Source organism: Ahaetulla prasina, chromosome 2, assembly GCF_028640845.1.
Source record: "Ahaetulla prasina isolate Xishuangbanna chromosome 2, ASM2864084v1, whole genome shotgun sequence".
In the NCBI taxonomy this organism is placed as follows: domain Eukaryota; kingdom Metazoa; phylum Chordata; class Lepidosauria; order Squamata; family Colubridae; genus Ahaetulla; species Ahaetulla prasina.
Window position 1 is genome coordinate 28091579 of NC_080540.1, and position 27631 is coordinate 28119209.

At 46.9% G+C, this 27631-nt stretch overlaps 1 protein-coding gene across 5 annotated transcripts; it reads left to right on the top strand.

Moving 5' to 3' along the window:
* Nucleotides 1–484: 484 nt before the first annotated feature.
* LOC131190871 (major histocompatibility complex class I-related gene protein-like) lies at nt 485–25485 on the top strand. Of its 5 annotated transcripts, none has more exons than XM_058168353.1 (10): nt 485–613; nt 5290–5578; nt 6016–6228; nt 8067–8342; nt 11273–11548; nt 12218–12505; nt 14356–14506; nt 16108–16143; nt 19575–19606; nt 24032–25485. In XM_058168353.1, the coding sequence occupies exons 3-9, from the start codon at nt 6156–6158 to the stop codon at nt 19591–19593; spliced, it is 1119 nt and encodes a 372-aa protein (XP_058024336.1). In that variant the 5' UTR covers nt 485–613; nt 5290–5578; nt 6016–6155; the 3' UTR covers nt 19594–19606; nt 24032–25485. The 5 variants fall into 5 exon arrangements, with proteins under 5 accessions (XP_058024336.1, XP_058024332.1, XP_058024334.1 ...); XM_058168350.1 differs by having other exon boundaries at nt 492–613; nt 14408–14506; nt 24032–25483; XM_058168349.1 differs by lacking the exon at nt 24032–25485 and having other exon boundaries at nt 14408–14506; nt 19575–23315.
* The last annotated feature ends 2146 nt before the right edge of the window (nt 25486–27631 follow it).

The following is a 27631-nucleotide window of genomic DNA, read 5'->3' on the forward strand; positions in this document are numbered from 1 at the left end:
TCCCACCCTCTGGAACGAACTCCCCCCAGGACTTCGTCAACTTCCGGATCTCCGAACCTTCCGCCGTGAGCTTAAAACATATTTATTCATCTGCGCAGGACTGGACTAGATTTTAAATTTATATTGGTTTTAATGGGTTTTATTATTTATATTGTTCTTTTTTAATTATTTGGCTGTGTAGAATAAGTTTTTTAATTGATATTTTATTCTGTATTTATATGTACTTTTTTATTTGCCTGTGAACCGCCCTGAGTCCCTAGGGAGATAGGGCGGTATACAAATACGATAAATAAATAAATAAATAAATAAATAAATAAATAAATAAATAAATAAATAAATAAATAAATAAATAAATAAATAAATAAAAAAAAATAAAAAAATAAAAAAATAAAAAAATAAATAAAAAAAAATAAAAAAATAAAAAAATAAAAAAATAAATAAAAAAAATAAAATAAATAAAATAAATCTTTTCTCTTTTTCCCAGCAGCTCTTGATGGTTCAGCAACCTCAGAGGGTGAAACCACCAAGTGAGGCTCCTGAACAGCAATGAAAAGAGCAAAAGAGGGAGAGAAACTGCAGATGTTCATCTCGGGAGCTTCTGAGAACAGCAACTGTGGGTTTGAACAGCTTCTTGGAAAATGTCTAGAGGGGCTAACTAGGTGTTGGGGGGGACATTGCCAGAGGGTTGAGGGAAACCACCGCTTATGGGCCTCCACCCCCTCCCCTCCTGTACTCATAAGCAGGACAGAAAAGCCAACCAGAGTCCATGGAGGGGTGTCCCTGTGGGCCATCTTGGTCCAGGCTCTCCAGGGCTTTGTAAATTCCAAGAAGCACTTCGAATTGTATTCAGAGCCTCATTGGAGGCCATGCAAACCCTTCCCTACCCAGTCACCCCATTCTAGGGCTCCTTTACTGCAGCATCTTATCCCAGCCTGTGTTGGAAGAAACATCCATCTGGGTTCAGTTCCAAGTGGGGACAAAGACACTGGAAACATGGAGGCTGCTTGGAAAGATGGTTTAATGGTGGCCAGGATCACATGGCTTGAGTTCCTGAACAGAAAAGGGATAAGATCCTGTGCGCTCCCTAGCTTTATGCTTTTTCTGAGCTTTGAACTATCTGGGGCACAGGAAGAGTATCCTGATTGGTTGTCAGACTCCCAGGGGTTGGGGGTCTTAGCTAACATTGCTGGCTGATGTAATCTTCCCAGATGTTATGTGGTGAGTTTCTGTTGCTAGGTGGGTTCTATTGTGTTGCAGATGATGGTCCATTGACAAAGGTGGGGAGAATGAGTTTCTGCCTCTGGCCTATTGACAAAGGTGGGGGGAAATGAGTGAGCTTGGCTGAGGCTTTAATGCAGTGGTGGGATTCAAATAATTTAACAACTGGTTCTCTGCCCTAATGACCAGCAGGGTAGGCATGGCTCGGTGGTCATGTGACCGTGTGGGCGTGGCCAACTCAACATTACTCACATCGATGGGCACTTTGCTTTAGCTGTTACAATGTAATAAGGGTTAACCGGAGAGGCAGTTTCTGTAAGCAGGGCAATAAAGATTAGGCTAGAAACACCACCAGAATATTTCCTCCCTGCCTTCCTTACAGGATTAGCCCTGGAAGGTGGAAAAAAACAAAGTAAGATTTCTTCCAACAACCGGTTCTCTGAACTGCTTAGAAAGTTAACAACCGGTTCTCCCGAATAGGTGCGAACTGGCTGAATCCCACCACTGCTTTAATGGCCCATTGACAAAGGTGGGGGGGGGGGTGGCAGGAAGTTGCAGGGAGCTGCTTTGTCTTGAAAACATGTTTCTCCATTTCTCATCCAGGGAAATATATTCTGCCTTTTTAAATATTTTCTAAAATATTTCATTCTTCTAGGAGGTGGGTGGGTGCTAACTTCCTACACCTGCATACAAAATGCTGTCAGCTTTTGAATCAGCTGCAGTTCTGTTGTAGTCTTCCAGGGAAACCTAAGGAGGAGCACACTGCAGTAATCTAACCTGGGGCGATGGGTGGGGGTGGGCGGGTGGAGATTATGAGTGTGTGGCGAATGGAGCCAGGGCTGTCTCTCGGAAAGGGGGAAAGATGGCACACCAGCCAAATCTGGTCAAAAGGATTCCTGACCAGGGCTTCAATCAGGTCCTCCAGGAGGACTGACAAAAGGAAGGGGGCAGTTTTCAAGAATAGAATAGAATAGAATAGAATTTTATTGGCCAAGTGTGATTGGACACACAAGGAATTTGTCTTGGTGCATATGCTCTCAGTGTACATAAAAAAAAAGATACGTTCATCAAGGTACAACATTTACAACACAATTGATGATCAATATATCAATATAAATCATAAGGATTGCCAGCAACAAGTTATAGTCATACAGTCATAAGTGGAAAGAGATTGGTGATGGGAACGATGAGAAGATTAATAGTACTGCAGATTCAGTAAATAGTCTGACAGTGTTGAGGGAATTATTTGTTTAGCAGAGTGATGGCCTTCGGGAAAAAACTGTTCTTGTGTCTAGTTGTTCTGGTGTGCAGTGCTCTATAGCGTCGTTTTGAGGCTATAGAGCTTAGACCAGGGGTGTCCAAACTTGGTCCCTTTAAGACTTTTGGACTTCAACTCCCAGAGTTCCTCAGCCAGCTTTGCTGGCTGAGGGACTCTGGGAGTTGAAGTCCAAAAGTCTTAAAGGGACCAAGTTTGGACACCCCTGGCTTAGACTCTTTGAATTGTTCAAAAGAGAAGAGTCTAAGCCCCTTCCCCAATTCTCAGCAGAGGACCTCTTTTCCCTGGGGGGGGAGTGGGGAACAGATGGCCTGCCTCAGTCTCCTCCTTCTCTTCCTCTTCCTCCTCCTCCCACCTCCCCCTGCCTTCCTCCTTTTTTCCTCCTCCCTCTCCTCCTCTTCTCCCCGCCAACTCCTCTTCCTTTTCCTCTTCCTTCCCCCTCCTCCTTTTTCTCCTCCTCTCCCCCCCTCCCACTTCTCCTTTTCTTTTTCCTTAACCCCCCCAACTCCTCTTCCTCACTGGCAGGCAACTCTGGTTCCAGCAATTCTTCTGCCACCAACTTCAACCTTGGAGGACTAGGGAGCCAAGGGCAGCTACAGGACAGAAGGGAAGGGAAAATGCTCCACACACACATCCCCTTTGGGTCAGAACTGCATGGAAAAGACCAAACTTGGTTCAGAGCCAGACATTTATTTGTTGAGATCTTGGTGTTTGGCGTGCTTGGCTTTTCCCCCTCAAAAAACAAAGCTGGCTGGGGAATTCTGGGAGTTGAAGTCCGCCAGGCTTAAAGTTGCCAAGGTTGGAGACCCCCTCCTCTAAAAGGATGGAAATGACCAGCTGTCTGAAAGGTGTATAAATCCTTCCATCCTCCATCCTCCAGTCAGAACTGAAGAAGCTTCTCGGATGAGAAGCGAAACATCTTCAAAAGAAAGAAACAAGTACGTCCAGTTGCCTTTTGTAAAAAAGCACCTTTGGGACAACCATGACCTGGATGACTGAGAATCTCCGTAGACAGTTATCTGTGCCCATCTTCACCTCCTTAATAGACCCTCTGTGGAGCTGCCGCTGAAGAGTCTCTGGAAGCTTCAGCTGGTGCGAAATGAAATGGTGATGTGCGTTTCCTAAAGAACACACATTATAGCTCTGCTCTGCTCTGCTCTAATAATAATAATACTAACAGAGTTGGAAGGGACCTTGGAGGTCTTCTAGTCCAACCCCCTGCCCAGGCAGGAAACCCTACACCATCTCAGACAGATGGCTATCCAACATTTTCTTTAAAATGTCCAGTATTGGAGCATTTACAACTTCTGCAGGCAAGTTGTTCCACTGATTAATTGTTCTAACTGTCAGGAAATTTCTCCTTAGTTCTAAGTTGCTTCTCTCCTTGGTTAGTTTCTACCTGTTGCTTCTTGTCCTGCCCTCAGGTGCTTTGGAGAACAGCCCGACTCCCTCTTCTTTGTGGCAACCCCTGAGATATTGGAACACTGCTATCATGTCTCCCCTAGTCCTTCTTTTCATTAAACTAGGCATACCGAGTTCCTGCAACCATTCTTCATATGTTTTAGCCTCCAGTCGCCTAATCATCTTTGTTGCTCTTCTCTGCACTCTTTCTAGAGTCTCAACATCTTTTTTACATCGTGGCGACCAAAACTGAATGCAATATTCCAAGTGTGGCCTTACCAAGGCATTATAAAGTGGTATTAACACTTCACATGATCTTGATTCTATCCCTCTGTTTATGCAGCCCAGAACTGTGTTGGCTTTTTTGGCAGCTGCTGCACACTGCTGGCTCATATCTAAATGGTTGTCCACTAGGACTCCAAGATCCCTCTCACAATTACTACTATTGAGCAAGGTACCACATATCCGGTACCTGTGCATTTTGGTTTTTTGGCCTAAATGTAGAACCTTACTTTTTTCACTGTTGAATTTGAATGCTCTGCTCTGCTCTGCTCTGCTCTGCTCTGCTCTGCTCTGCTCTGCTCTGCGAGTTGCATTGGTTGTCAGGCTGCTTCTGGGTCCAGTTCAAACCAGAGATGGGTCTCAGAAGGTTCTGACCAGTTCTGGAGAACCGGTAGCGGAAATTTTAAGTAGTTCGGAGAACCGGTAGTAAAAATTCTGACTGGCCCCGCCCCCCTCTATTCTCTGCCTCCCAAGTCCCAGCTGATTGGGAGGAAATGGGGATTTTGCAGTAACCTTCCCCTGGAGTGGGGTGGGAATGGAGATTTTACAGTATTCTTCCCGTGCCATGCCCACCAAGCCACGCCCACCAAGCCACGCCCACAGAACCGGTAGTAAAAAAAATTGAAACCCACCACTGGTTCAGACCACGGTGAAGCAGAAGGGACAGCCCCAGCTGAGTTCTGACACCACCCGGTCCAAATAGACAGGAAGAGGCAGAAGGAGGCTGGGAAGGGAAGAGGGTGAAGGGCAGAATTGGGGAAGGGAGGATCTCCAGCTCTTCCCTCCAGGCCAGGGGTCTTCAACCTTAGCAACTTTAAGACTTGTGGACTTCAACTCCCAGAGTTCCTCAGCCAGCTTTGGAGACCCTTGCTCCAGGCTATTGTGAAAAGATTTGACTTCATAGCTCTGGAAGCTGGATCGCAGACAGAAGACGGCTAACTTCCCTTTAAAGATATTTTGTCCACCGGAGGCTTTTCTGATGCGCGAGTAGGGGGAATGGGGGGGGGGGAGCTGACTGGAAGGAGAACAAGAATGGGCATGGGAGGAGGAGGAGGAGGAGGAAAAGGAAGCGGGCAGAGCTCTGAACACTTTCACTTTCACTCCTGGCTCAGAAACCAACGGGAAAAACACCGCAACTAAGGAGGCTCGGTGAAGCGCGAGGGAAGGAAGGAGGCGTTTCGGAGAGGGGAGAGGCAAGCGGGGACAGCAGCCCTCCTCCCCGCCCCCCCCCCGCGCCCCCATTGCTAGACTCCCCGAAGAGCCCCTGAGACCTGCGGGGAAAGGCTGGCGCTTAAAGCTGAGGATCAAAGCGCCAAACTGGGTTCATTTCCCGCAGAGGGTTAACTGCTGCACCGTCGGAAGCCAGCAAAGGGGGAGAAAAGAAGCGGGAAGGCCCGGCAGGTGAGAAAGGAAAGGAGTTTGTTTTTAAAAAAAACATTACCTGGATTTAAAGACCGCCCGATCCCAGACGGCTCTTATTTAACCCGGCAACCCAGCGCCTTTCTCGGGAGTTCCAGACAACTCCCATCATCCCCAGGCAGCAGGGGAAGATGGGCATTGTAGTCTTTCCTCCCCACCATCACCTCCACCCCAAGGGAGCGGGGGGGGGTTCTCCCTCTTGGGTAACCATGGGCACTGAGCTGACCCGCTCCTCCACAAAGGCCGTTCCCACGACGCCTGGCCCACCAACCAATGGGTTGGACTAGAAGACCTCTAAGGTCCTTATTATTCTATGCGCGTTCGGGGCTGGGCAGATTTTCTTTGCCCCGATTTCTCCTTTGGCTCCGGCTCCTTCCCTTTCCTGGCTCTCTAAGGGGTCTCTTTTCCTTCTCCCCAAGGGAGCTTCGGCGAGGGGACTCAGCGGATGAGAACCGCGCCACTTTCACTTTCCAGCGCTCAGCCCCTCCGGCGCCCTTTACAGACTTTCTCCTTCTCCGCCAAGCTGTGATCGGAGCTGCCCTTCGGCGTCCGGGTCCGGATGGGGCTCTCGGTAGCCCGGTTAGGGTTTCTGTCCGCAGCGGCCGTCCTGTTGCTACGGGGAGGATACACAGGTGAGTGGCCGGAGGAGGCGGGGCTAAGGAGACCGGAGGCGGTTTTTTTAAATTATTATTATTTGAATTTATATCCCGCCCTTCTCCGAAGACTCAGGGCGGCTTACACAGTGTTAAGCAATAGTCTTCATCCATTTGTATATTATATACAAAGTCAGCTTTTATTGCCCCCAACAATCTGGGTCCTCATTTTACCTACCTTATAAAGGATGGAAGGCTGAGTCAACCTTGGGCCTGGTGGGACTTGAACTTGCAGTAATTGCAAGCAGCTGCGTTAATAACAGACTGCTTAGTCTGTTGAGCCCTGAAAATCAGTTGCCTGATTTTTCTTGTGGCAGCGAGTTCCAGAGGCTTCACCCAGTTGGCATCTTATCCATCTATATCAGTGGTGAAATGTAACGTTTGGTACTACCGGTTCGGTGGGCGTGGCTTGGCGGGGGGGTGTAATGTGACTGGGAGGGCGTGGCCAACTTTTTTTTTTACTTTTAAAAGCATTTTTTCTACAACCTCTTCCCCTGAAGAGGTTGTAGAAAAAATGCTTTTAAAAGGTTCTGACAATCCCAACTGAGTTGCCTGATCACCAGAACCTTTTAAAAGCATTTTTTCTGCAACCTAGAAAAAATGCTTTTAAAACTCTCTAACGATCCCAGCTGAGCTGTGCGATTATCAGAGGCTTTTTTTTTACTTTTAAAAGCATTTTTTTTTGACTGAAGAAAAAATGCTTTTAAAAGTTAAAAAAAAACAACCTTTGATGATCGCGTGGCTCAGCTGGGCATTGGGGTGGGGGGCCAGGGATTTTTGGTACCGGTTCTCCAAACCACCTGCTGCCATCGCTACCAGTTCAGGTGATCCGGTCCGAACTGGGAGCATTTCATCCCTGATCTATATATATATAAAAGCCAAAACCACTCAGGTATTAATCACGAAATCTCCAGAACCATAAAGCCAACAAACTTGAAATTTGCCACATATGTTCCTTTTGGCTTCTAGGTGCTGACTAAGAAAGGATTTTTCAAAATGACCATCAGAGCTTTAGTATTTTCTATATTATTATAACATGCTCTGATGCTAATTAGTTAGAGCAGGGGTAGTCAACCTTTTTATTCCTTCCGCCCACTTTTGTATCTCTGTTATTAGTAAAATTTTCTAACCGCTCACCAGTTCCACAGAATGCGCTGTGTATCGTCATCTGTACATGCCTCTCGCGCATCGTGGATTGGGGTGGGGGGGGGCACCAGCTACCAGCTCTGCTTGTCTGTTACAGCTGGGTGGTGTGGGGGGAGATGTGCGAGCTATTCTGGGAGGAGGCTCTTTTGTTTGTGGTCGCACTATAGCGCCATTTAGTTTCACTTATGGAATGTGAACTAAACTTATGCGCGGGCGATACAAATAGTATATTTTCAGAAATTTAAATTGTCACAGGGAATTTTATGAAAACCTAATGAAAACGTTTTTAAATAATGCTATGAAATTTTTTTAAAAAGTCAATTAAATTTAAAAAAAGGAAAGTGCTTCAGTATCGGACAAAACCTCTAGCGCCCACCATGAAAGCTGGAACGCCCACTAGTGGGCGGTAGGGACCAGGTTGACTACCACTGAGTTAGACATTCTATTCCCCCTCCCAACTTGAAAATAACTGGAGAGAATGGGGTAGCATACGGACAGACTGCCATGGGGCAGGCCTCATGGAGAGAAGGGGCTAGAAAGCCTGAGGGAGAGAAGGGGAGAGAATAGGAGATGTTTCTGTGGGGCAAGGCTGAGGGAGAGAAGGGGAGAGGAGAGGATCTATGGGGCAAGCCTGACGGTTGCCTTCTCCCAAATCTCCTTTCTCTTTTCAGGCTCCTCCTCCCATTCATTACACATTTTCTATACATTGTTCGTGGACTCCAGCCAGGATGGGTCCCAGTACATTGTGGTGGTATATGTAGATGACCAACTGGCAGCACGTTTTGACCCGACGACCAGAAGAATGTTGCCTCAAGTGGCCTGGCTCCTTAATGTAAGGGAGGAGGACTCTTATTTCTTGGATGCAATATCTCAGGAAGTGAACAGCACAGAGCGGAAGTTCAAGAGTGAACTCCATGTCTTGCACATCTACCACAACTCCAGCAGAGGTAAGGCACACTGGGATGCAAGTGGGGGTTGGGGACCATGGATTTTTGGCCTCCCCAGGTCACCCTTCATCTCCAGGAGGAGTCTGGATAGATAGGAAATAGTAGCAAAGAAAATGGGCTTGTGCCTATCTTAATCAAAATATCTAAAAGGGTATGTGTAAATTTATATTAAAGTGTTGTGCCTCGCCCGCCCCCCCCCCCCCCCGCCGCCGCAGCCGGGTCCCTCTTATCTCCTGCCGGACGCTGATAGTACAGAAGAATGTCCTGGCATGCCTCCAGCCCCCAGTCCTGGCACTATGCCCGGACAAACCGAACAAACAAACCTCCCTCCGATAGCATGTGCGCCTGAAGCCAGCCACGAGCTGGGATTACCAACAGCTGGAGACGAAACGATGCAATGGATAGATCCACGCTTCCGGAGAATGGAGAGGCGACGTCAGCAAAAGGAAGGGAGGGGCAGGCCTGGATAAGTGCTGAGTCATGGAGCCACACCCCATGGCCTATATAAAGGATCTGCTTTCTGGCATTCTCTGAGTCAGGCAAAGTCTAATCTGGATTGCTGAAGTCACACCTTGGATTCCTGCCTGCCCTGAGGACTCTGATAGGACTTTGGCAGAGCTGCAGAGGCACGCTTGATATGGACTTCCCCGACTCGGCCGTCAGAGAAGGAGTGGGACACGACATAAAGAGACCATGTACTTATCTCACGCATGAATGTGGAAGACTGAATTAAGGGGTTTTTTTTGTATGGCAAAAATGAACAGGACAAAATAAAGCAGGGGTCCCCAACCTTTCAGACCTCATGGACCACTAATTTTAAATCCCGCGGACCACTAATATGATCTGCCTAATGACTGGCTGGGTGGGCGTGGCTAGGTGGTCATGTGACTGGGTGGCTGTGGCCAACTCGGTGTCATTCATGTCGAGGGGCGCCTCACCAGCCTCTACTCGCCCCTCCCCTGCCAGCCACTCTTCACCTCCCCGCCTGGGCTCCTTAGGGCCCAAACAGGGAGCAGTTGTTGGATCTAAGCAGCCACCACGAGAAAGAGTTGGCAAAACAACTGGTTCCTTTCAAATTGGATCTGACCGAGAAGGAGGCTCAGTAGAAGCTCCTCACTGAGGACTACGAGCATATGGAAGATCTGTGGGAATGAAAGGCCAGGTACCAGTGCCTGGAGGCTCAGCGAGCTGAGATGGTCAGCCAGTTCCAGGCCATGATGCAGTCTCACTGGAACAAGGTCCTCCAGCTCTTTGCCACCAGCAGCACTTCTCTCCAGCCTTCGCCCAAAGCCCCACACCAGGAGGCCGAAGCAGACCCCAAGTTGGAATTTCTCCCCACCCCTCTGATCCACACAAAAAGACCCCAAAGGGGAAGACTCTCTGCAGCAACACAAACATTCATGGTGCGTATCCAGGCCAGGGACTGTAGTTTGAGGACCTCTGAGTTAGTGCAATATAAAACATGCACATATGCATGTTTTCTATGGACCACCAAAATTTTCTCACAGATGACCAGTGGTCCACCAGTGTCCTCAGGGTCAGCTGAGTAGTGCAAATGGGTGTGGATCCTTCCTGGAACTGCTGAAAGGACTGTGTTGTAGAGCTGTGCTTTCTGCAGCCAAAAACCCCCATACCCACTTGCACTACTCAGGTGACCCTGAGGACACAGACAAACCTCCAAGCGGCCTTAACGACTCTCTAAAAGAATGCAAATGACCAGCTGTCTGTAAGGAGTATAAATCCTTCCATTCCTCACCATCCAGTCAGAGCTGAAGAAGCTTCTTGGATGAGAAGTGAAACGTCTTCAAAGAAAAAAACAAGGAAGTCCAGTTGCCTCTTGAAAAAAGCATCTTTGATGATCTGGATCAGGGGTCTGCAACAGGGGTAAAATGTTCCCGGTTCCAACCGGATCGCGCGATCTGGTAGCGATGGGGGCGGGTAGTTCGGAGAACCGGTAGCAAAAATTCCTGCCCACCACCACTGCCCATGCCTCGCTGTTCCTCTTCTCTGTCCCTGAAGCTCTCCGTGGTGATATAGTGCAAACGGCCTTAAATGACTGCCGCGGCGCTTCAAAGGGCCGCACTACAGCTGATCAGCGCTGTAGGTGGCTAGTAGACCGGTGCCTCTATTTTTTAAAGAAGGTAGACCGGTGCCTCCCAAAAAGGGGCAATTAGTAGACCGGTGCCTCTATTTTTAAAGAAGGTAGACCGGTGCCTGCCAAAAAGGGGCAATTAGTAGACCGGTGTCTATTTTTAAAGAAGGTAGACCAGTGCGCTCCCAAGTTTTGTATACTTTATTATTTTTATTATTTATTATTATTGGCCATGCCCATTCAGTCACCTGACCACCGAGCCACACCCACTGGGTCACCAGACCACCAAGCCATGCCCACCATTTAAGCCACACCCACACAAGCGGTAGGGAAAAAATTTAGATTTCACCCCTAGTCTGCAACCTTGGCAACTTTAAGACTTGTGGACTTCAACTCCCAGAATTCCTTAGCCAGCAAAGCTGACTGAGGAACTCTGGGATTTATTTATTTTTAATTTGAATTTATATCCCGCCCTTCTCCGAAGACTCAGGGCGGCTTACACAGTGTTAAGCAATAGTCTTCATCCATTTGTATATTATATACAAAGTCAACTTTATTGCCCCCAACAATCTGGGTCCTCATTTTACCTACCTTATAAAGGATGGAAGGCTGAGTCAACCTTGGGCCTGGTGGGACTTGAACTTGCAGTAATTGCAAGCAGCTGTGTTAATAACAGACAGACTTAGTCTGCTGAGCCACCAGAGGCCCTTGAAGTCCACAAGTCTTAAAGTTGCCAAGGTTGCAGACCCCTGAAACTGGATGGCTGAGAATCTCCATAGACAGTTATCTGATCTTCCTGTGATGTCACATTTCAGCCCTGTGCCCATTTTCTCGTCAGGGTTTCACAGCTGGCAGAACGTGATCGGCTGCGAGCTGAGCGATGAAGGCCAAAAGCAGGGCACTTACTTGTATGGCTATGATGGGGAACCCTTCATCAGCTTGGATCAGAAGACCCTCTCCTGGATCGCAGTCAATGTCCAAGCACAGGTGACCAAGAGGCGGTGGGAAGCTGAGCCTTTGATCGCCCATAGCAGGAATGACTGTTTGGAGAACAAATGTATTGAGCTTCTTCAGAAGTGCGTCATGTATGGAAAGGATTCCCTGCTGAGGAAAGGTGAGGCTGGAAGAAGGGAGCCAAGGGTTGGTGATGTCACAGGAGAGTAGTTGTGGCCTGTCAGCTGTCCGCTCCTCCAGCAGCCGAATCAGATGAGGAGGTGATGTGAGAATCAGGGCCAGAATCAAGGCAACCTGAGAGCTCCGAGGGGGAAGACAGAATGGAACTGTCAGAGATAGAGACCGAGGTGGAGCCTCGGCTGTCCATCAGCCCCTCAGATAAAGAGTCAACAGCCCCCAGATCTGCAGGTGGCTGATGAGGAAGAGGAGAAACAGCTGGGTCCAGTGTCTGATGCGTGGGTGCGTAGAAGGCAGAGGAGAGGAGAGCAGTGGAAATCTATGGGCCAATCCTTGGGATGGAAGAGCCACCGCTTCTAGCGAAGCCCCATCCTAGCTCTGGGATTAAAAGGCAGAGGGTGGAGATGAATAGGTATGGCAGACAACTATTCATCTCCTTGCCGAATGGACTTGTCAGCCTGCTGTGAGAATGAGAGAGAGAGACTTTTTGCTGGGGCTGCTGGCGCTCCTAGTAAAGAAATCATTGATTTAGCTACAGAGGGTTTGTCATGTTTAGGAGCTGGGTCAGAAAAATAATGCTCAACCTGTGGTACAGTGTCCCCCAGGCTACACATGTGCACTGTTAAAATATGCCAGAGTTGTTTTTCTACAGAACCCCCAGTGGCTAAAGTAACTTGTGGGATCCAGTACAAGGGCCTAGAGTCCCTCATCTGCCGAGCCTACAGCTTCTATCCCAAAGAAGTGAATATCACCTGGAGGAAGGATGGAGAAGTCTGGGAGAAAGGCATCTTCCGGGCAGGTGTTCTTCCAAACTCAGACGGGACCTACCATGCCTGGCTGAGCATCGAGGTTGACCCGAAAGAGAAGAAGGATCATTATCGTTGCTACGTGGAACATGCGGGCCTGTCGGAGCCTCTGATCGTGGCCTTGGAAGAGTCTGGTGAGAGAAGTGGGATGAGATACCAGTTGAACCCAAGCAAACATGTCCCTTGAGTGGTCATACAACATGATGAATGTGGTGATGGAGTTTCCTCCTTTACCAGGTTCACCTGATGCTGTGGACCTTAAATTAAGAGCCGTGGTGGCGCAGTGCTTAGAATGCGGTACTGCAGGCTACTTCTGCTGACTGCCGGCTGCCAGCAGTTTGGCAATTCGATTCTTACCTGCTCAAGGTTGACTCAGCCTTCCATCCTTTCGGGGTTGGTAAAGTGAGGACCCAGATTGTTTGGGGCAACAGGTTGACTCTGTAAACCATTTAGAGAGGGCTGTAAAGCACCATAAAGTGGTATATAATATACTAAGTGCTATTGCGATTAAATTGGCCACGGGTTGAATTCACTCATCATGCCAGGCCCCGAGAGACCTTATCTTAGGTTCAACTGAACCCTTGTCCAGGTCCAGTGTGTTTGGCCATCCAGACCTTTGTGCAAATCTGAGCTAGTGGGTTAAGGCCATCTGAAAGAGGAGAAAGTTCAGAGCAGGGTTCTCTAACTCCCGGATCACAGACCAGTACTGGGCTGCAGCCTGTTTGGAAACTGGGCCACAAAAGCTGCAGGCGAGCGCACAAAGTGGGGGCGGGTTCCAAATCCCGTTGCTACCAGTTTGCTCATGCGGATGCGCTCCCTTGCACATGCAGTGCTTCTGCACACGCGCAGAAGCGTCCAGGCCGGTGGGTGGAGCCTCCCACTGCTGCTGCTATTACCAGTTTGCCTGATCCGATACGAACCGGTAGCAACCCACCACTGGCACAAAGATTCATTTGTGCAAGCGTGGGAGCTAGGTTGCAAAACCATTCCATCCCCCCCTTGCTGCCGCTGCCTCTTTTGCTGTCGATCCATAGAGCAAGAAAGGTTGGTGACCCTTGGTATAAAAAGTGGTCTGGAAAACTTGACTCCTGTGGGATGTCGGAAGAATGAATGTGGGTGGGGGGAGGGGAGGAAGGCTTATCGTACAGAAAGGCAGGTATTCTGTCCCCCTCAACCACAACCTAAAAGACTCGCGAGCTGACTGTATTTGCCAGCAACTTACTCCTACTACAGATATCAGTTCTGGCAACAAACCTGCGATTGCCTGCCAAGTCCTCTTATCTCTTCAGTGCAAATGCGGTCTGTTGCTGGAGCAACCCAGAGTTCAGAAATAAACAGAAATCCCAAAAGCCAATTCCTTAGTCTTGCAATGAAGCAGCCAAAGTTTCCAAAAGTCAGTTTTGTCCGTCACGAAACTCAATGGAAGCTCCACCCACTTTTATACCCTGTGGGGTGCGGCTCTGTGACTCAGCACTCTCTGGGCCAGCCCCTCCCTTTCCTTTGCTGCGCACGTTTCTCTCGGCGTCGCTGCTTTGCATCTAGCCAAGATTGATCCTCCTCAGCTGACTCTTGGGGTGTTGCCAGGGAGAAGGAGGGGTCGGGGGAAAGAGGCCACATCAGCTCCTCCTCCTCCACCTGGCCTGCCTCTGGAATTTGGAGCAGAGCCAGAGAGGAAGGTTCTGCAAAGGGAACCCTCTCGGCTCTTCCCCCTCACTCTCCGAGTCACTCTCTGCCAGGAGGCCTGGCTCGGGGGCGGAAGACACAACAGGCAGGTATGTTTCGACTGCATGTCAAAATTCTTGAGTTGGAAGTGTCCCTTGAGGTCATCCAATCCACCCCTTGCTCAGTTCAGGCATCCAATTTAAACCATCTCAGAAAGATGACTGTTTTGATCCTCTGGGCAAATCCATCATCTCCCTGGATCAGAAGTTCTGCGCCTACTATTAAGAACGTTTTAGAGCAATGTCCCTTGTTTCATTCCAAGGGAAGAGAAATCCCGAGGCTCCTCCAGTCATTTTGCCCTTTCTCCAAAACAGCCAACGGCATGGGGCTCAGGACTGGAGTTTTGGTGGCTGTGGCGGTTCTGTTTCTGGCGGTTCTGGCTCTGGCGGCTGTGTTCTTTCTGATCTACGTCGGTAAGTAATTCTTGGTTGGGTATGGGGCAGGGGTGAAATCTACTTACCTTCCCCACCGGTTCAAAAGTGTGTGCTCCACATGTGCATGTCACATGTGTGCTTGGACCCTCTGCGCACGCACAAAGCTTTTTGCACATGCGCAGAAAGTCAAAAACAGGTTACTTCCTGACATCCGGGCGGGTGAGTGGAGCCTCGCGCTGCTGCCGCCGCTATCGGTTCTCCGAACCACACACCACCATCACTACCGGTTCGGCTGAACCGGTCCGAACCAGTAGCATTTCACCCCTGGAATGGGGTACACCATTCGCAAAAAGTGCAGGCTGCCAACTTCCAGGCCCCCAAACCAGGTACAACTAGTCCTTGATTTACGACAGTTGAGCCCAAAATTCATCTCGATAAGCAAGACATTTGTTAAGTGAGTTTGGCCCCATTGCACGCTCTTTCTTGCCACAGCTGTGAAGTGAATTACGCCCAGTTAGTAACCTGGTTGTTCAGTGAATCCAGCTTCCCCACTGACTTTGCAGAAAGTCACAAAAGATGATCGATCACGTGACCCTGGGACAGAGCCACGGTCATAAACATGAACCAGCTGTCAGGCATCCGGATGTAAATCAAGTGACCATGGGGAGACTTCAAAGGTTGTAATGGTGGGGAAATGGTCATAAGTCACTTTTTTCAGTGCCGTCGTAACTTTGAATGGTCACTAAATGAACTGTTGTAAGTTGAGGACTACCTGTATTCCCCGCAAGCTCCCTGAACCCACCCTCCGAATCTCCTGAAGGTCCCGGAGAGCTGCTCCACATTATACCCTAAGCCAGTGTCCCAAAGGTGCTTTTTCAGGAGGCAACTGGACTTTCTTGTTTTTTCTTTTGAAGACCTTTCGCTTCTCATCCAAGAAGCTTCTTCAGCTCTGACAGGTTAGTGGGGAATGGAAGGATTTATATTCCTTGCAGACAGCGAAAACGTCTTCAAAATAAAAACAAGAAAGTCCAGTTGCCTCCTGAAAAAAACCTGCACGACTGAGAATCTCTACAGACCCTAAGCCATTGTTTCTCGACCTTGGCATTTGAGGATGCGTAGACTTCTGGCTGGGGAATTCTGGGAAGTGAAGTCCACGTAAGCTGCCAGGGGTTGAGAAACATTGTCAACTTAAGTCATAACATTGTGGCTGGCTTGCTTTTAGCTTGCTTGTTTTGGTTTGTCAACCAGGAGTTCTTCTACCTAACTGGTAGCGTCATTGAGCCAAATTTGGCAGGCTTTAAGAAACAAAGCAGAGCCGGGTTTCATTAGTGCTGGGATGGGAGACCACCAAGAAATCCAAGGCCTGCAGCCTGAAAGTGGTAAGCCCAAGCACTAACCAGCATTGATCCTGCTTAGCTTCTTTAAAGCCGTCAAAGTCAGCCAATGATATGTTTGAACCCATGGATTTAGGGGCCACTGCCTTCTTCCGGCATGGTTTTCCGACTTCCCAGTCTGTCCCACGGCTTTCTGATGCTACTTGAGGAAGCGCCGAGGCTCTGAACGTCCCATCTACCAAAGGTCGAGGGGGAAATGAGGGTCTCTGAAGTGGGAACCTCTAATTTCTGGATTTTGTCTTGCAGCCAAACGCATTGGAGCCATGGGCAGAGAAACCTCAAGTGAGTGACCACAAAATGCAATTTTTGTACAGTTTGTCACCTTTGGGGTGGAAAGGGGAACAATCCAGATCAGCCCAAATGAAGCTGTGGCAATTTATGGCTTCCTTTGCAATGGGAAATATCGGATCGTGTTACATAGAAGAAAGTTGGTTATAGACCAGTGTATTTATTGATTTATAAATTGCAATTTGTTATCTGCCAAGTAGCCAAATCTCTCTGGGCAGTTCACAATAACACAGACAGAGAGAAACAGGGAGAGAGAGAAAAATGGAGAGAGAGAAAGAAAGAAACAGAAACGAAGAGAGAGAAAAGAAATGGAGAGAGAGAGAAACAGGGAGAGAGAGAAAGAGAAACAGAGAGAGAAAAACACAGAAACAGGAAGACAGAGAGAAAGAAATAGGGAGAGAGAGAAACAGTGAGAGAGAGAAACGGGGCAGAGAGGGAGAGAAATGGAGAGAGGGAGAGAGAAAAATTGAGAGAGAGAAAGAGAAACAGAGAGAGAGAAAAAAGAGAAATAGAGAAAAAACAGGGAAAGAGACAAATGGAGAGAGAGAAACAGACACATACAGAGAGAAACAGGAAGAGAGAAAGAAAAACAGAGAGAGAAAGAGAAACAGAGAGAAAGAAAGAAGAGGAAGAGAGAAGCAGGGAAAGACACAGACAGAGAATTTGAGCTGAAACATACACGTTGTAGTAAACGTCAGGCTCCATTGATCAACCACAATTTGTTTTATTCATTTATCTTTCATCCCTGATCAAGAGGCAAAACTCTAGCAAAAGTATCAACAAATGAAACAAATTGTCAGCTGTGCCTAACAATCCCCCTGAAACCTTCCATAAGACCTCGTTTGGGGAAAGGGGAGGGAAGTAGCGCTGGGGCAGGCTGAGTTTGTGGGAGACAGGTTCAAGGTGAGCAAAAGGGCAACCCTGGCTGATGGATGGATGGATGGATGGATGGATGGATGGATGGATGGATGCTGGAGATCACCCTTGTCCGAGGCATTTTCATGAGCAATGATAGGGGCCACCAGTTTTGCTTTCCTGCTCTGTCATAGAATAGAATAGAATAGAATAGAATAGAATAGAATAGAATAGAATAGAATAGAATAGAATAGAATAGAATTTTATTGGCCAAGTGTGATTGGACACACAAGAAATTTGTCTTGGTGCATATGCTCTCAGTGTACATAAAAGAAAAGATACCTTCATCAAGAATTCTAAGAATAGAATAGAATAGAATAGAATAGAATAGAATAGAATAGAATAGAATAGAATAGAATAGAATAGAATAGAATAGAATTTTATTGGCCAAGTGTGATTGGACACACAAGAAATTTGTCTTGGTGCATATGCTCTCAGTGTACATAAAAGAAAAGATACCTTCATCAAGAATTCTAAGAATAGAATAGAATAGAATAGAATTCTATTGGCCAAGTGTGATTGGACACCCAAGGAATTTGTCTTGGTGCATATGCTCTCAGTGTACATAAAATAAAAGATACCTTCATCAAGAATTCTAAGAATAGAATAGAATAGAATAGAATAGAATTTTATTGGCCAAGTGTGATTGGACACACAAGAAATTTGTCTTGGTGCATAGGCTTGCAGTGTGCATAAAAGAAAAGATACCTTCATCAAGAATTCTAAGAATAGAATAGAATAGAATAGAATAGAATAGAATAGAATAGAATAGAATAGAATAGAATTTTATTGGCCAAGTGTGATTGGACACACAAGGAATTTGTCTTGGTGCATAGGCTCTCAGTGTACATAAAAGAAAAGATACCTTCATCAAGCTACAACATTTACAACACAGTAGAAAAACTAGTAGAAAAGTACTAGTTTTTAGTAGAAAAACTACTAAGGAAACCTGGCTGCATTTGAGTGCATTTTTTTAAAAAAAATGCCCATCAAGTTCTCACAGAACACCTTTTTTTTATTATTTGCATTTATATCCCGCCCTTCTCCGAAGACTCAGGGCGGCTTACACTGTGTCAAGCAATAGTCTTCATCCTATTTGTATATTATATACAAAGTCAACTTTTATTGCCCCCAACAATCTGGGTCCTCATTTTACCTACCTTATAAAGGATGGAAGGCTGAGTCAACCTTGGGCCTGGTGGGACTAGAACCTGCAGTAATTGCAAGCAGCTGCTGTTAATAACAGACTGCATTAGTCTGTTGAGCCACCAGAGGCCCTTTTGAAAACCCCTGTTCTAGATCAGGGGTCACCAATCTTTCGGACCTCAGGGACCACTAAATTCATAATTTTTAAATTCTGCGGACCACTAATATGATCTGCTAATGACCAGCTGGGTGGGCATGGCTAGGTGGTCATGTGACTGGGTGGGCATGGCCAAATCAATGTCACTCACGTCAAGGGGCACCTCGTCAGCCTCTACTCGCCACTCCCACCCACTCCTTTCCTGCCTGCCCAGACTCCTTAGGGCCCCAACAGGAAGCTATTGCTAACATGATGAACTACATGGTAACTCCCCGGTGGAGCTAAGCAGCCACCATGAGAAAGAGTTGGAAAAACAGCTGGCTCAGTTCAAATTGGATCTGACCGAGAAGGAGGCACAGCAGAAGCACCTCACTGAGGACTAGAAGCATAGGCTTTCCAAGCAGAGGGAAGACCTGCGGGAGTGCAAGGCCAGGTACCGGTGCCTGGAGACTCAGCGGGCTGAGATGGTCAGCCAGTTTCAGGCCATGATACAGTCCAACTGGAACAAAGGACCTCCGGCTCTTTGCCATCAGCGGCACTTCCCTCCAGCCTTCGCCCAAAGCCCCACACCAGGAGGCTGAAGCAGATCCCAAGTTGGAATCTCTCCCCCCCTCCGACCCACACAAAAAGACCCCGAAGTGGGAGACTCTCTGCAGCAACACAAATATTAATTGCATGTATCCAGGGGCTGTAATTTGAAGACCCCTGATTTAATGCAATATAAAAAATGCAAATAATTTTTCTGTGGACCATCAAAATTTTCTCATGGACCACCAGTGGTCCACAGACCACTAGTTGGTGACCGCTGTTCTAGATCACTTGTTCTCAACCTGTGGTCCTCAGACCCCTGGGCAGGGGCCATGATATCATGACAGGAGGCCCGCGAAGGCTTGAAGAAATGTTATGATTTGAATCTTGAGTTAAGTCTTGGGAGAAGGGTGTCTGTGGCCACAAAAGGTAATTAAAAGGGGTCTGTAATGAAGAAAAGGTTGAGACCCCCTGTTCTAGATGATGGTTGTTGTGAGGTGACGGACGGCAAAATGAAACACTCTTGATGGGTTTTTTTTTTTTTTTTAAAGGAGGAATACATGTGGGAGAGGCCCAGGACTTTGTGTGGCTTATGTGTGAACCCTTCGATATATTGTCTGACTAAAGGAGACACTTCACTTTGTCCTGGATCTTGATTTTTCTCATCTCTCTGTTACAGCCACCAGCCAGTTTTTTGAAATGCATCCAGTGGTAAGTAGGAGGTACGGGGCTGTAGGATCATATCTCTTTCATCAAAGGGAAAAAATAAAACCACTGGGACTGAAACAAAATATATCAGAGTTTCTTGTAAAATTAAATCCAGAAAAACAGAGAACTGATTCAACAGGATTCATTAACTTCTTTATATGCATAATAACACATGAAGTAAATTTACAATACCAACAGTGGTTCTTTCAGGAGAGATCAGTTTCATTGCAGTTCAGATCAGCAGACAAGTTCACACACAGAGAGAACAGTAGAGAGACTAGTGTCACTTTCAATTCTCAGACTCAGAAGCTGCAGACTAAGGCACACTCTGGCTCCAGTCTGTCTCAGCTCCTAATTGATTGACTTAGTTGCTATGACTATTCATTGGCTGACCTTGTTACTGTGTCCTATTCCAGTTGATGAATATACTCTGACAAAATATTGTATGTATATATGTATACATGTATGTATGTATGTGTTCTGTTTCCCTCCCCCAATACTCCCAACAAAGAGTCAGTCAAAGGCCTTCTTTTCTAATTTATTTACATAGATAAATGTTCTGGCCACGTCTACCCATGCGCCTGCCAAGTCTCTGGAGATAACTAGGAAATTATAGATAAGGCCAGAGTTACTTACTAAGATATTCTTCCCTCCATTGAAACAGTTTGCCCACGCAAATTCACTGCTTTGTCCAAGACAAAAAGCCAGGAAGTTCCGCCTCCTGCTTTTATAGCCCCTGTGGGTGTCACTCCGTGACTCATCATTCTTTGACTTTGTCCCAACGCCTCCTCTGCTGCGCGCGCCAATCATGTCTGCGCAGTCTTGCATCGAGCTAAGATTGTTCTTGGGGCGTTGCCAAATCAAAAGAAGGCCCGGGGGAATCAGGCCTTGCCAGCCCCTCTTCCTCCTCTGGGGTGGGTGCCAGGGAGGGAGAGGGCCCAGGAGAAGCAGGCCTTACCAGTTCCTCTTCCTCACTTTTTGAATCATCTGAGTCCAGGAGTCCGAGTCCAGGAGTCTGAGTCCAGGAACCTGGGTCACAACAGTATGTATGTATGTATGTATGTATGGAAGGAAGGAAGTGTCGTGTCCCACTCCTCCGCTGACGGCCGGGTCAGGGAAATCCGAATCAGGCTTGCCTCTGCAGCTCTGCCCAAAGTCCTAGCAAAGTCCTCAGAGCAGGCAGGAGACCAGTAAGTGACTTCAGCAAGATAAGTTCGACTTTGCCTGACTCAGAGACTGCCAGAAAGCAGATCCTTTATATAGGCCATGGGGTGTGGCTCCATGACTCAGCACTCATTAAGGCCTGCCCCTCCCTTCCTTCTGTTGCCTCCGCCTATCCAGTCTTCTGATGCGAGGGTCACTCCAATCAGCAGCTGTTGGAAGTAAACTTTCCTCAGGCTCACATGCTGTGGAGGAGGGGGAGGGGTCTAGCTGCTCCGTTTGCCTGGGCATGGAGCCAGGGCTGGGGCCGGGGGATGCTCCCTCCTCTGCAGCCTGCTTGGGCATGGAGCCAGGGCTGGGATCGGGAGGTGCCCCCTCCTCTGCAGCTTGTCTGGGCATGGAACCAGGACTGGGACCGGGAGGCATACATTCCTCCGTGTTCAGGAGCAGATAAGCAGACCCCGGCTGCGGTGAGAGCGGACAAGACACAACAGGAAGGAAGGAAGAAATTTAGCCTCTCATCTTACTGAAAGTGATTCCAGGCAGTGCGCAACAATCATGTTTTAGTATTCTCCTACCTGTGATGGAATGTAGTCTGGATTCCCAGGAGGGAGGGGCTCTGATCCACCAGATCACCCCATCCTCAGCAAGATTGCCTTATGGGGACCCCTTGTCAGCCTGAATACAGTGTGTTGTCTGCTCTTCAGAACTTGCACTGGGAAAAACAAGGAAGCAGGCTCCACGGCTGAAGCAAGATCAGAATCCAGGTCTTCTCTCTTCTAATGCTATAACTTTAGCATTACCTGCAATGGTGCCTGTGAAAGACCTTGAGTGAAGGGGAGAAAAAAAATGCTGCCTAGGGAAGGGTCAGATAAGAGAACCTGTAGCCCAGAGCTGCATAATAGACAGGGTGAGAAACTCAGAAGGGAACGTAGCTTCTTAGGCTGTGAAGGGGCCTATAGGAAAATTGTACTTTCAGGCTTGCAAAGTTCTGTTAATGTAGCCTTACAATAATATGGAATTAGCTTATCTGGTCATGCTTCCTGTCTAGTATACCTAGGAAATCTGACTCTGCCTGATGATGCCTGAAGAAGCTCTTGGTTCACTCTCGTTCTGTTGTTTTCGATTCCATCGTTAGGATAATTTTTATGATATAGTACTAGAATACCTTATTTGAGCATTTATACCTAGCAGTTTCGAAAGCACGTAAAAATGCAAGTAGAAAAAATAGGGATCACCTTTGGTGGGAAGGTAACAGCGTTCCGTGCGCCTTTGGCATTGAATCATGCCAGCCACATGACCGCGGAGACGTCTTTGGACAGCGCTGGCTCTTCGGCTTTGAAACGGAGATGACCACCGCCCCCTAGAGTCGGCAACGACTAGCACATATGTGCGAGGGGAACCTTTACCTTTACTTTTATGAAGGCTCAGAAACCACGTCTCCTGGTTGACTTTCAGATCTGCAAACTTTCTCACACTTCAGTGTCCATAAACCTTCAAAAGTAGTTTAGCCAGGGAAGTGAGTTAAAGTACCGGTATGTCTTCTAAGGATAAATAAGGTACAATTACAAGGATTGTTCTTGGATAATTATTCTCAGAAAAACCTAAAGGCCCTGGCAAGGAAGGAGGTTCCTTATATCAGGTGTCTCCAACTTTAAGATTTGTGAACTTCAACTCCCAGAATTTCTCTGCCAGAATTCTGGGAGTGGAAGTCCACAAGTCGTAAAATTGCCAAGGTTGGAAACGCCTGCCTTACCTGGAATGATGTTGGTGTGACCCAGGCCCCAGTAGGTAGTAGAAAACTCAGTCAGTGTAAAGAACAGCTGAGAATTAACTCATCCTCAGCGTAGTTCAACTAAATTAAAGCAAATTCCTCCCAACACACATTCCTCAGTCCTATCATCAACTTGGTCCAATTAGGCAAACTGCCAAAGGCCTTTCTTGGCAAAAGTTCAGAAGACACCAATACAAAATAAATGCAAGAAGACGAAGCTATCAACGTTGTTTTCCGGCAAAGCCCAAACGCCGTTGCTGGTCTTTTAAGCATTATGGGAGGGACCAATCATCTCTTGGCCCCTGCAAAGGCATGTGGGTCCTTTGCAGGAAAGCAACATTGTTAATTCTGTTCCCAGTCGGCATCTCTGTTTGATTCCTCTGAAAACAACAAAATACCTTATCCCACCAGACTTGAAATCCTAGGCTTAGAAAACTTGGAACTCCGTCGCCTTCGACAAGACCTAAGTTTAGCTCACAGAATCATCTATTGTAATGTCCTTCCTGTCAAAGACTACTTCAGCTTTAATTGCAATAATACAAGGGCAACCAATAGATTTAAACTTAATGTAAACCGCTTTAATCTAGATTGCAGAAAATACGACTTCTGCAACAGAATCATCAGTGCTTGGAATACTTTACCTGACTCTGTGGTCTCTTCCCATAATCCTAACAGCTTTAACCAAAAACTTTCTACTATTGACCTCACCCCATTCCTAAGAGGACCATAAGGGGCGTGCATAAGCGCACAAACGTGCCTACCGTTCCTGTCCTATTGTTTTTCTTTTCTTCTTCCTATATATGTTTATATGTGTATATACTATATAATCTTTTTGTATGATGTTGTGACAAATAAAAATAAATAAATAAATTCTGGACTCTGTGTGGTTTTGCCAAGTAGGTCTTTGACAACATGTCAAGGGAGATAAAGGTTGGTGATTATCCTGAAGGACTTCTCCCCAAGGACTTTTTGCAACTAATTGGGACTCAGCTGTGAATGAAAGTAATTTACAGCTGTTGCAATAAAAGAGGTTTTTGGGACTAGTCGTGTGTTTTAATGACTCAGTAAGCTTAGGTCACAGCACCAGCTCCATTCCTTCTTCCCCATTGGAGCTCTTAGGTTCCCTTGATGCTGATCCTGACTCCCATGATTCCTCCTCATCTGATTCAGCTGTTCGGCTGGCGGCCAATAGGCCACAACAGTTTTGTTGGTGTCGTGTGTTTAATGTTGGGGAAAGTTTGTAAACTAACCAGTTGCAAGGTTTTTCTTTTCACTCATTTTGGAAACTACTTTGCTAACTCAGATGTTTGGCAAAAAGGGGAGGGAAATGTGTTCCATGATTAGCTGACTGCTATCTCTCTGATAAGAACAGCCCTCAGTTCCAAGTGGTTGGCTTAGTCATTCTCCTGTTGTCTTCTCCTGTTTGCCTCCCTTCCTCCTAAGCTCAAGACTTCCATGGACTCTGCAAAGTTTTCTTGTCTTTTGCCTACTAGTTGCAAGAGCAGGACCAGATGCAGTCGAGGATGATTATGAAGGACTTCCAAAGAAGGCGAATGGAGGCTGGGCCACTAGGATCATTGTTGACTTGCTGACTCTACCTTAAACTTTACTAAGCCCTGTGGCTTGTTTGCAAGCCGAGATTTCACTGCGTTTCTATTTTTACACCTGCAGAGTACAGACACTGTGAAATTAAGATTTACAGTGGTACCTCATAAAGTGGTTCCAGGAGATGTGATGACTACCAAAAATGATGTGTACCAAATAAATTTTTCCCATGAGGAATAATGTAATGAGTCACAAGGCAGCCAACACTGACAAATCCTAGCTTGTGTGCCGAGTACCAAACAAACGATGAGTACCGAGACAACATTTCCATGTCAAAATGTGTTAAGTACCAAATTCAATAAGTTTCAAAACAGTTGAGTACCAAGGTACCACTGTACCTGTAAGAGCTTTATGACTCCTTATAGATTGGTTCTGGAGCGCATAACACCAGACATGTCACCAGAAGGTAAAATCACAAAACACAGGGGTGGGATTCAGCCGGTTTAAGGCCGGTTCAGGCGAACTCGTAGTTCTGGCAATTAGTTGGCCCCACCCACCCACCCACCCCTGTGCCTATATTTCTTTTGTTTGAAGCCCAGGTGATAGGCATGCATCAGCTGTTTTACCCCCCACCCCACCCCCGGGGCTGCAGTAGAAGGTTTTAGAGCTGTTTTCAAACGGACTGTGTTCATTGGAGAAAACAATTGTGTTTGGAAGAGTTAGCGGTAAAAGGAAACCAGGCTGCTAAAGAACACAGTGGCTGGACACGATCAAAGCTGACACCAACCAGAGCATAGAACAACTCGAAGAATTCTTGCAAGATCGGAACATGTGGCCTATAGAATTGTCAAGAGTCGGACGCGACTGAATGGACATCATGATAAATTACAGTTGCATTGCATGGACTAATTGGTCTGATATTTATCCCAGTGGATCATAATAATAATAATAATAATAATAATAAGCGCACAAACGTGCCTACCATTCCTGTCCTATTGTTTTTTTCTTTTCTTCTTCCTATATATATATATATGTTTTCTGAGGTTTTCACGGGTGTTTGTATGTAGGTCTTTGGTTGTTCGGGTTTTCTCCCGTGTAAAATTGGAAATGTCTTGGCAACGTTTCGACGAAGTCTCATTCGTCATCTTCAGGCTTCAGCTTCGTGCTTCTGGGAGCAATGTGTGATCGCAGCTGCCAAGACATTTCCAATTTTACACGGGAGAAAACCCGAACAACCAAAGACCTACATATATATATATGCTTATACCTCCTAATTTTTTTTACTCATATATATGTTTATATACTATATAATCTTTTATACGATGTTGTGACAAAATAAATAAAATAAAAATAAAATAAAATAAATAATTTGCTCTGTATTGTAGGAGGTTTTCCCTCTCACTGACTGTCTCATTGATTGTTTGCCACCAAAAGACAAAAGTAAAAAAATAATAATTCTGTGCTGTATTTGCATCTTTGAATATTTACACTGATCTTTAGCACTCATTTGAATGTTTGCATGAAGACGAGACATCGAGAAAAGAACAGGTTCTTTTTATTATAGCTAAAGCCTGAGAAGAAACTGAGAAGAAACTGATCAAAGAAAGAAGCAACTTAGAACTAAGGAGAAATTTCCTGACAGTTAGAACAATTAATAAGTGGAACGACTTGCCTGCAAAAGTTGTGAATGCTCCAACACTGGAAATTTTTAAGAAAATGTTGGATAACCATCTGACTGAGATGGTGTAGGGTTTCCTGCCTGGGCAGGGGGTTGGACTAGAAGGCCTCCAAGGTCCCTTCCAACTCTGATGTTATATTATGTTATGTTATGTTAAGGCCCCCTCCCCAATATTGTTGTGGTTCGTAGACTACCATCTCAGAGGAGGCAGAGGGGGGTGCCTCAGTCAGATGAGTCAGATGAGGCGGAGGGGGTACCTGGGTCAACACCGGAGCCTGCGGAAGGCTCTGAGGAGCAAGAGGACTGAGAGCCAGATGCAGAGCAGGGCCCCTCTACTCACGCTCAGGCAGGAAGATAGCTGTTTTCAGGGCCTCAGCTGAGCGAAGGGGAGGAACAGTTGGGGCCTGTCCCAATGTATGCACAGAGAGGAGAGCAATGGAGAGCTGGGGGCCGGCTATCCAGGAAAAGAAGGAGATGTTAACAAGCCCCTCCCTGGCTGGAATATAAAGAGGAGGGGTGTGGGAGGCGCAGGTTGTCCATGCTACAGATTTCCCTCAATTGGATTACTTTGCCAGGATTTCTTTGCCAATACCCAGACTCTGTGTTAAGGTAGAAATGCTAATTGAACCTCCCTGCAGGGAACTCAGAAACATTGCAATAACTCAGCCGGTATGAGCAGAAACTGCTACTGCTTGTTGAAACATCTAAGGACTTACTACCTGGAGTATTGTCCGTGAATGCAGTTTATTCCTGCCTTGTTAAATAAAACGGGTTTTCCTCACAAGTAAGCCGTTAAGTAGTACTCCCGAAGGCTGGGTCAGAACACAGTTTTTTAAATATCTGCAAACATATAAGTATCTTTGAAGGGATGCGGTGGCTCAGTGACTAAGATGCTGAGCTTGTCGATCAAAAGGTTGGCAGTTCAGCGGTTCGAATCCCTAGTGCTGTGTAATGGGGTGAGCTCCCGTTACTTGTCCCAGCTTCTGCCAACCTAGCAGTTTCGAAAGCACGTAACAAATGCAAGTAGAAAAAAAATGGCCACCTTTGGTGGGAAGGTAACAGAGTTCCGTGCACCTTTGGTGTTGAGTCATGCCGGCCACATGACCAAAGAGATGTCTTCTGACAGTGCTGGCTCTTCGGCTTTGAAATGGAGATGAGCACCGCCCCCTGGAGTCGGGAACGACTAGCACGTATGTGCAAGGGGAACCTTTACTTTACCGTTAAGTATCTTTGAGCCATAGGAAGAAAATCCCGGAAGGGCCTATACCCATGATGGTGTCAAGGTTCCAGAAAAACCTCTTCTGCATAAACAAAACTCAGAAGCCATTGTTTTCCAGAGTTCTTTACTAGCATGAGGAAACTGGCACACGATGAGTGAAATTCCAAAACTGAATTTCCGGATTCTTTTCCCAGCTATACAAACCCCAAGAGTCCCACCCTCCTGACCCCTTTGATGGTCACATGGTCCCACGTTCTTCCAGTTCATTCGAATATCTTCTTGCCACTCTTCCTGCAGATGTGAACACCATCCGACCTTGACCGCTTGAAGAATGTTACCATACCCCTCAGCCCCCCTTCCTCCCCTCGGGAAAAATGTGGCAGCGTCTGGAACCCTAAAGTCTAATATGGTTTCGAGGCCTGACAGATGGCTAACCTATGGCACACGTGGCCGAAGTGACATGTGGAGCCATGTCACCTGGCAGTGCCCGTTCCTCTTCCGGGTTTCGGACGCACATGCGCACATGACAATCATCTAGTCTTTGTGCATGCGGGAGTGCCAGAAACTGGAAGAGCTGGTCTTCCGTTTTCCTGCGTGAGCATGCGCGCCTGCTAACTGATTGGTGCGTGCGCATGCGTGGCAGTAACCAGA